This window comes from Branchiostoma floridae, chromosome 2 (genome assembly GCF_000003815.2).
Source record: "Branchiostoma floridae strain S238N-H82 chromosome 2, Bfl_VNyyK, whole genome shotgun sequence".
Lineage (NCBI taxonomy): Eukaryota > Metazoa > Chordata > Leptocardii > Amphioxiformes > Branchiostomatidae > Branchiostoma > Branchiostoma floridae.
The window spans coordinates 34,482,209-34,491,750 of NC_049980.1; the positions used below are offsets into that span (position 1 = coordinate 34,482,209).

Below are 9,542 nucleotides of genomic sequence, written 5' to 3' on the forward strand. Positions count from 1 at the left end.
GAGATTGGAGTTCTGACGGGGAGCTTGTGGTTACAATGACGAATAGGCAAATCCAATCTACTGTTCCTGTTTCCAACGCCTTTGCGGACCAATCAACATCAGCTGTGCTGTGCTCATTTCGGGTATTGGATGTGGGAAATCACATGGGTGCCATCCATGGGGGCTTGCTGGGACACTGTCTGGTGTTATAATAACAGTGACAGAACTTTGCTTCAAGAATGCTGGCCATAGCATAGAAACGTAACTAAATACCGTTGTGAACACTTGCCATGGCAACAAACTGCGGAACATTTGGAACACTTGCCATGGCAACAAACTGCGGAACATTTGGAACACTTGACATGGCAACAAACTACAGAACACTGTGAACACTTACAATGGCAACAAACTACAGAACACTGTCGTGACTATGAACACTTGACATGACAACAAACAACAGAACACTGAACACTTGCCATGGCAACAAACAACAGAACACTGTGAACACTTGCCATGGCAACAAACTGCAGAACACTGTGAACACTTACAATGGCAACAAACTGCAGAACACTATGAACACGCCATGACAACAAACTGCAGAATATTTGAACACTTGCCATGGCAACAAACTGCAGAACATTTTGAACACTTCCGATGACAAGAAACTGAAGAAAATTATGAACATTTGCAGTTGTAACAAACTGGAGAACGGTATGAGCACTTGCCATAGAAATAACCATTTATGTTTTGTACAAATAGGGACATACTCTTGAATTACTAGAATATGCTGTCGCCATTTCACGTCTATGCACAGAATGGACATGCCATGAGATTGATTTACTAATTAACTATGTAAACCAAATTGCCTACAAGCAATCTCCATCTTTTAGGGATGATGGACTTTTATTTTATCTAAGTTTATCGTTTCCAAATTCCATTATCCAAGCTCTGGTTATTTGTGTTGATTGACCTCGTCCTATATGGAAGCTTAAGTAAAGCAACAAAAAGGACAGTGACTTTGTACACTCAACGATAAACTACATCATGAAGATGCAAAATATATCTTAAATGCTTAATCGGTGAAGGCACATCTGTCTGGTTACAATCAGATGGGGCCAATGGCAATTTTCAGTATCTTTTCTATCAACAAAGCAACCCTTGATGTTTTTACCTATTTTTGCACTGTGAGAGTTGTCTTATTTTAAGATATTTTTGAAATCTGCGTATGGTACCAAGGCTCTTGAAATCTGTTGCGAGAAACAGTAAATAGCTTACTACGCAATACGTCGTATCTGGAGCATTCCGTGACAAAGTGAAATTCATTTTCAGTTTGTTGGGGCAATATTGGACGAGACGTTTGATCAGGGGCTACACTGTGGTATCTTACTGTTTCTGTATCCAATTTCTGACTGCTGATTATATATGTGTTGTTGCTTTTTTTTAAATTTCAAAGCTATTCATGACAGGTTTTTTTAAGGTAACTAAATGGTTAAGTTAGTCCCGCAGCCTTTTTGATAGGGACAGTAGGTTGTTATCCACTGTGTCCAGTGCACAGTATTAGGGAGGCGGGGCCCACCCTCTCCTTTCACTGCCCTTTACCTCCCCATGGCCCAACCGTTGCCAGGTACCCATTTGTACGCCTGGGTGGCGTGAGAAAAATCGTGTAAAGTGTCTTTCACAAAGGGCACCTAGCTTTTATTCCTAACTTGGCCAAAGTCCCCCATTCTTGCATTACTGTTCAGCCGGCCGAAGTCTGGTAAGAGACTACTATTGTTGACCCATCGTGCCGGACCAGTCCCGGAGGTTCTCCACTTAACCATGATTGCCCGCGGCGGATCGATACCGATTGATGTTATTGTGTTTCCGGCGGTTTACAACCAAGGTCATGACGATGACGTCAAGTGCTGACCCACTGTGATGACCATTCCCAGAGGACAGTGCATTGCAAATTCTTGCCGAGGGCTAATTGCAAGTTTCAGAAAATCACCAAAAATGGTAAACAATGTGGTGTTCGTAAGCGACTACTTTAGAGTAATTGTTAACTCTAGAATGTAGGTTATTGGGTATGACCTCTTTTTTTTAGGCGGTAGCAGACGAAGGATCCCACTTTTTCTGTAATGTGCGGGTTCCGTGATGTTAAGGGGAGAGTAATTAATGAGCGGAAATTGGGTCCAGGGAATTGGTCCATTCAGAAATATGAATACCAACCTTTTTATGTTTATTTCACGAGCATTGTTCTTTTTGCTTCAATCAGGCCACAATGACTTAATCTTATGGACAACATCCTCTGGAGACCCCAAAGCTAATGCGCGAGGGAGAAAAAAAAGAAAAGTCCATAAAAAGAAAAAAATGCTGCTAAACCACAGGACTGAACATCTAGTCCATTCTTTCCCAGGCTTGGTTTGTCTTATGTAACGTTACACCTCCAGTAAACGTGTAAGATACAGTCATCACCATTCCATAAAGTTTTTATTGCCATTCTGTTTTAAATGGGGGAACGAGAACGTTGTGGTACCATGCCCTGACCATTTGCTCCCTTACCATGGAGAGCAGATCCTCTGGCAAGCATAAAATTCTGATTGACCAGGGATGATATTGGTGACATGTGGCCACAGTTTTTTTTAGAACAGATGAAAATCAACGCGCGTGCAGATTGACACATAAGATTAAGTCAGTGTAGCCTTACTTCGAGAAATGATCTTTTTTTTTTTTAGTTTTGCTCAGTGTATATGAGGCCACATGGAGCATTTCTGGACACTGAACTAACGCTCACTGCGGCAGCATCTCTTCTTCATCAAGTTAGAAACAACAAGTTGGGCAAAGTACAGTATGTAAAATGACTGGTAATTAATGCGTGTTCTATTTCGTATGTCAGCATTAATTTTGTTCTGTTCCCTTTTCGGACGACTTTTTATGTGTCCAGGGACACCCGAAAACAGGTCACGAAAATGTGATCACCTGCAAAAATCAATAAAAATGAAATAAATGAAACCCATATCCATAATCAGAAAGCACTGGAAGGACCTGGTCTTTTCTTAAATATTCGTCTTATCACCAAAAATCCGTTGTACTAAATTGTCAACAGTGCACTTCAATCAACTATGTATATCGAGTTGATGACAAGACTATGCGAATGTACGTGTAATACCAGCTTACCTATCTCTTAACCGTTAGTCTATCTATTAGACCTTTGGGGCACCAGAGAAGATCCGGTATCCAGTTTTCTCATTTTTATTTGTTTTTCTTAATGTTTTACTTTGTTGTCATGCCTTTCCAGTCTCTGATATTATCCTCCATTTCGTTCCGTTGTCTCCTACTTCCCCCTGGATGGTTTCTTCCATGATAGCTAGTGACTCGTTCCCACTCCACTCCTGCAATCAGGTCTCAGAGTCGTAACGATGTAGCAGTAGTAGTAGCTCACTAGTAGTCAGCTACAGATGTTGTGGCTGAGTAAAACCAAATCTCCGTCATATTTTCCGTGAACTGCATGACTTTACAGTTCAAGTTGGAATGTTTGAATAAAATCGAATATTCCATCAACTGTTGCTTTGGTTTAATGTCCATCCCTCTGTTCATTTCCTGCCATGTCGTCGGACATATTTGATTTAGTTTTATGACCGGTCCGGAGCTTTTCAAATTAAATCACCCGGCATGACGCAAATCCTGCCAAACCCGTTTATGTCCGAAGAAGGGAGAAAAATAATTCATTTTCTAAGAGACACTAGGTAAAATAAACGCATCCTCTAATACTGTATGTAATGAGTTGTGACATCCTAGAAGTTGCAGCAATGGGTAAAGTCTTGGACAAATGTAACACTTGTGATTATGCCATAATGAAGCAATGTGAACTGTTCATTTTTCTTTCGAAAGGATAATTGATTTTGCAGATAGGTTTTTATTCTGTGCAACTGTTTGACACAAACGTAGAAACATACGTACAATTCGACGTATTTACCAACCGTACATGCGGCCTCGTTACATGGTGATTATGTTGGTCCAAGAAGGTGAAAATAACAGTACAAAATCCTTTCTGTTAGCATTTTGCTTGAGTGAGACACCTCTGTCTTCTTTTTTGTCTTGTTTTCCATAGAGAGCCGCTAGGAGGCTCATTATCAAACTTCACCTTCGTTGTCCCAACTCGTATCCACTTGTCAAGTATCACAAGGATCTATTCACAGCTTCTGCCGCCTTTGACAAACTAAGAAACAAACTAACGGAACCGAAAGCATAACTTTCTTGGCGAAGGTAAAACCCGTAAAAACGACAAAACGTGTGTGTGTGTGTGTGTGAAGGGGGGGGGGGGGGTGCTGTGCTCCACTACTGTAGACGTACTTGACATTTAGTCTCCTGGCAAATTCATCGATGGCATGTGATAGTATCAATTAAAATTGCATAGGGATTCATCAGCTACTGGGATACCCCTACTCCGGTAGCCAAATGTACTCCTAAGCCGGCTTCACACCTCTGCCAGCTTTTGACACTATCTTATGCTACCGTAGGATCGGCTTGGAGATTACTTGACGTTGTCTTCAGACAGACGGCTGCACACCATCTGGCCGTGAACGTCATACATCTTACCTCGGGGCGCAGCGGGTGTCGAACTCGGGACCTCTAGATTCCGAGCCGAATGCTCTACCAGTTGAGCCACACTGGACTTACTTGACGTTGTCTTCAGACAGACGGCTGCACACCATCTGGCCGTGAACGTCATCCATCTTACCGCGGGGCGCAGCGCCAAATTAAACCCTCCTCATCTCCTCCCTGCCCTCCTCCAATTTGCTAAATGAACATGGACAGGCGAGGCCGAGCTAACCGGATCAGTCTGCGGGAACCACTCCAATCTGCGCGGATCTGGCGTGCGCGGTGCCCTGCTGCACCGTTTATACTACTCACAATCCATACACGGACATTTCCTGAATACAAAATCTCCAAACACGCCTCCGTTAGACTTGTACTCCTCGGTAATACTTAGTCTGAGACTTCGATCTTCCTGGAATTTACAGAGAAAATGATAAAGCTTCGGTTTTTACACACTCGAGGATTTACACATTTTGGAGATTGACTTACGTGCACAGTGTCCTGTTCCAGCGTTTAGATACTACTCACTATCCATAGACGGATATTTGTTGAATATCAATTCTCCAAAATCATTTATTCATAATAAACTTACATTGCTATGGTTGGTATTCCCGGAAAAATGCTAAATTGTTTTGATACAGTTCATGCAATTGTCTAAGCTAAAACACCATTCTGTATCAGTGAATAGTTTTATCAGGTTGGCAGTCACTGAAAAGAGAACCTTTTTACAGTTTTCGTTGGTAATAAGTCACGATTATCTAGTCTCAAAAGAATCCCTTTATTCGCTACATTTTGTTCATTTTGTGTCTTCGGTACTTAACAAAACGCGAGGTTTGATTAATTTGGAGATTGATTGATACCCCAGGGGATTAGATATAACGTTATTAATTACCTCACACGTATTTAATCCTCCGACCATGATTATCTTAATAATGGACGATTGTGTACGAAAGAGGGTTGTCAAGCTTTAAAAGCTGCGCCTAAAACGGAAGTGAAAGACTGATTATACAGAGCTTCCCACATGCTCAAAACAGCGATTCAGTCATATAGAGAACTGTCAAGAATGAGAGAATTGTAATGAGATGGCTATTGTTCTCTTTTTGTGTTGATGTTGGATCAAAACACCCTGCAATGGTTTGAATAACCTACATTTTACATGCCCTAGATAGTTAAGGTTAAAAGTAACCGTTTGTAATGTCAGCTTTGTCTTCCGCCAAGGGAAGATTAAGACACGCCTAGGTATGCTTTATTTTGCTCTTTCAGTAGCTTTACGGTTTCAAGAAAACAACTACTTGCAGTTGTGGAAATGAGGTTAAAACACATGTAGCCAGATATGATAATGTAGGGCAGTATGGAACAGAATGCCTTAATGTTAGAAATGTAACCAATAACGGTAAAAGTTCTCAATTGGACAGCCAGTTGTAAGGTAGACTAGCAGAGGAATTTAGAAGAGGATACGCTGTACCATGTGCAGTACATTTCAGTCATATACAATGGCATAATCAAACCAGGTAAGCCGGCAGACCGTGAATGCCACCCACCTTTGTCGGGCCGCAGTGCGCCTCCTCCCGTAGGATATTCCTGCCTGCCCGGTGCCACCAGCACGAGAACAGTCCCCACGACAGTCATCAGCGGGACGCTCAGCCACAACATTTCCTTCCTTTTGCGAACTCTCATCATGACGGGGAAGCAGGACCTGTCCAACTTCGCGGGGAAAACCTTTGAGACGTTTGTCTAACAAACTTGCTTATTCCCGATCTGTTCGGTTCCGAGCCTACACACTGTGTCAAGCCTGTGTAAGTGATAGGAGTGATAGCTATCCCTGATCCTACCTCACCAACGGAAACTGTCATCTACGGTGGCTCGTATAGACATTTAGTATGTCGCGAGCGCACACCGCCACGCCGTACGGGCAAACCGTTCCGCGCCGCCGTCTGCGCAAACCATTCCGTCATCTGCGTAAACCGTTACGTAGTGTACTCAAACCATTGTGTGCGTATGTGTTTGTGTGCATGCGCGTGTGTGTGTGTGTGTGTGTTTGGGAGGGGGGGGGTGTCGGGCTAGAAAGAAAGCGTATTTGTAAATCGTCTGTATGGGCTACCGTAGCAAGTTGAGACCCTATCACCCCACCTTCCAGAAACCATTGCAATTCACTCAGCGGTTCTTGAGATATATTCCAATACATCATCCAGAGTAAAATCATACCTTCATTTTCATACAGGTAATTATGGCTCTTTCTATTTCTACAATAATGCAGAATTTTAGATTTTTCTTGCCAGTCTCGAAGACTGAATGTCGGTTCTTTGCACCATGGTTCTTTGTCAGTAAATGAAGGCGTGTCATTATGAAGAAATTCGCAGGGGGCGCAACATGTCAATCCCGTCTTGCCGTGAAAACAGCGGCGACTTTTGGGTAAACTGAATTCTAATAAATCTAAATTGATTCAAATTGACGAAACAGCGTTTTAGAGGAAGGACTTTATCTCCGAAGGCATGTTAATTAGCATCTTACCTAACAATATATATTTTACATATGTATATGTATATATATATATACAACTGTTTGTTCCATGTTGAACAAGGAACTTGAGATAAAGAAATCATTCTCATTTGGTAGCAAGGTGTACTTTATATAAATTAGAATCACTGATTTACCTCTACTAGCCACATACACATGCAAATCCCCAAAAGCAACTATAACAGTTTAGGTTCTACAATATTGCCTGGTGTTAAATGACATCCAAAATGCCAAATCAACAGTAGATGGATACCTCCTTTGCAACTTTATATCTCCACGATGCCTCCATGTTACTAAATCCATAACATCACCAGTCTGATAATGACTAATGGTCGTACAGCAGGTGTTGTTATTGTTTTGAATGTAGTGAATTCCTGACATTGGCCCTTAAAAACTCATCAAGGTATCTTGAATTCTGTATTCTTTGCCGGCCATCGCTTCTTGTTGTTCAAGCGCTTATGTTTTGATGTTTACCTGCAATAAATTATTTTCCATTTAGCTGTTACAGGTTCTTTAAGGGTATAAAGAGCATAGATGTTCTGTCGCACGCCTAACTTTTTAAATATCACTTTAGTTTACAAATATTTCAAGACAATGTTGACTTTGATATAAATTGTTGCCTTATTAAAACAAACGAACCTGAAAAAAAATCAGTGGACCCGGCAGACGTTTCTCACGTTTGGACTTACCGCTCCAAGAAAATAACAAAAGTGAAGAATAGTGGAGTTCATAGTCATTTCTACCAAGTATCTACAGTCAAGCTTGGTCTTACGGCCGTGTCAACGTCCACACTGACAGTACAACCTTCGTCTCAAGACGACCGACATGTTCAGTCCCCATAGACACATGTCAAGCCGCGACCACCTGCAGTCGGCAATGCAAGTTTTCACTGACAATCCTCTGGATCTGAACCGGTCCTGTACCTGAATTTTCTGTATCGGTACCCATGGACATAAAAGGTTTCAGTCTGGCATCTCTGATTGCGTTGTTAGGCAGTGTCTCCCGGGCGGGCAGCTCTTTCTGCCGGCCGCTTGCAGATGAAGGACCTTGTGGCTCGTTCATCGCAGGACACGTCGTACCATTGGTCAGTTCCCCAGACGTTCTTCATCACTATGGCAACGCAGTAGTTCATCTTGGCGCCGTCCGGCTGTGGGAACCATGTTCGGATATCCATGGGTGACCTGAGGTGTGACGGGAAAACATGGGTGACCTGAGGTGTGACGGGAAAACATGGGTGACCTGAGGTGTGACGGGAAAACATGGGTGACCTGAGGTGTGACGGGAAAACATGGGTGACCTGAGGTGTGCACATGTGACGGGAAAACATGGGTGACCTGAGGTGTGACGGGAAAACATAGGTGACCTGAGGTGTGACGGGAAAACATAGGTGACCTGAGGTGTGACGGGAAAACATGGGTGACCTGAGGTGTGACGGGAAAACATAGGTGACCTGAGGTGTGACGGGAAAACATGGGTGACCTGAGGTGTGACGGGAAAACATGAGTGACCTGAGGTGTGACGGGAAAACAATCCATCAGGTGTTTAATCTCGCTGTATAGTTACTGCGATGTTTGTTTGTTTCGATGTCCATTTTACTTTGACAAAGTGCATGTAAAATCTTTTCTTTATATAGAGTCCATACAGAATTAAGGTATGTGTGTCCGTTGCCATGCATGTACGAACCGTTACTCTGCCCGCGCCATATTCACGCGCACGTACTATTAGATTTTAGAAAATGAGGTACAAAATGTTATGAAAGCCCTTCCTCATGGCCCGTCCGGGTCCAACAACCTTAAGAATAAACAATAAACAATAAACAATAAACAAGATATGTCATTTTATCACATGTTTGTGGTTTGTTTGTTTATTGTGATCTCCAATTACAGTTACAATTATTATCATAACTCTATTCTTCCTGGAGTCGTCCATCAACATTACAAATTAAAACAACCAAATAACATAAAGTCAACAAAAGTACATGTATACAGTATGACACGAGAAGAACTGAAGTAAACTGATTGCAAAAATGTAACATAAACTCAGTAAACGGAAGTAATGAGGAGGGGTCAGAGGTCAAAGGCTATAACATAAATAACAAAACATCAGTCGTTGTAAGGCCACAGCAAGTAAATTTGACGTGGTTGACGAGACGACGCTCACCAGTCCATGTAAGTCACCGGGATGCCATCGGTCCAGACAAAGGTTCGGTTCAGGTGGATGTCGTACAGACCTAGAAGGTACCAATTTGTATCAATATTCGGTTGAAATATATTTCTGCTAATCAAATCAATCCAAGCTAATTTTTATTGTTTTGAACCTCTTTTTATTTGTACTTTTAGTTCAGCAGTTTCTGTGCCCCTCATACAACGTAAAATAAAATGGCTATATCTGGAAAATGTGAGTTTTTTTATTGGTGCTTGTGTCATACATTGTGAACCTTTTGGATTTTCTGAAACAAACGTTTCATA

General features: G+C 42.1%; 1 protein-coding gene across 1 annotated transcript in view; it reads right to left on the minus strand.

Annotated features, from left to right (window-relative positions):
* Window positions 1–6,413, minus strand: part of LOC118409222 (sodium/potassium/calcium exchanger 4-like) — a 20,949-nt gene extending 14,536 nt beyond the window's left edge. The window contains exon 1 of the mRNA XM_035810090.1: window positions 6,099–6,413. Within this exon, the coding sequence (XP_035665983.1) occupies window positions 6,099–6,237 (139 nt within the window). The 5' untranslated portion in view covers window positions 6,238–6,413. The remainder of the gene's footprint in view (window positions 1–6,098) is intronic.
* Between the last annotated feature and the right edge of the window lie 3,129 nt (window positions 6,414–9,542).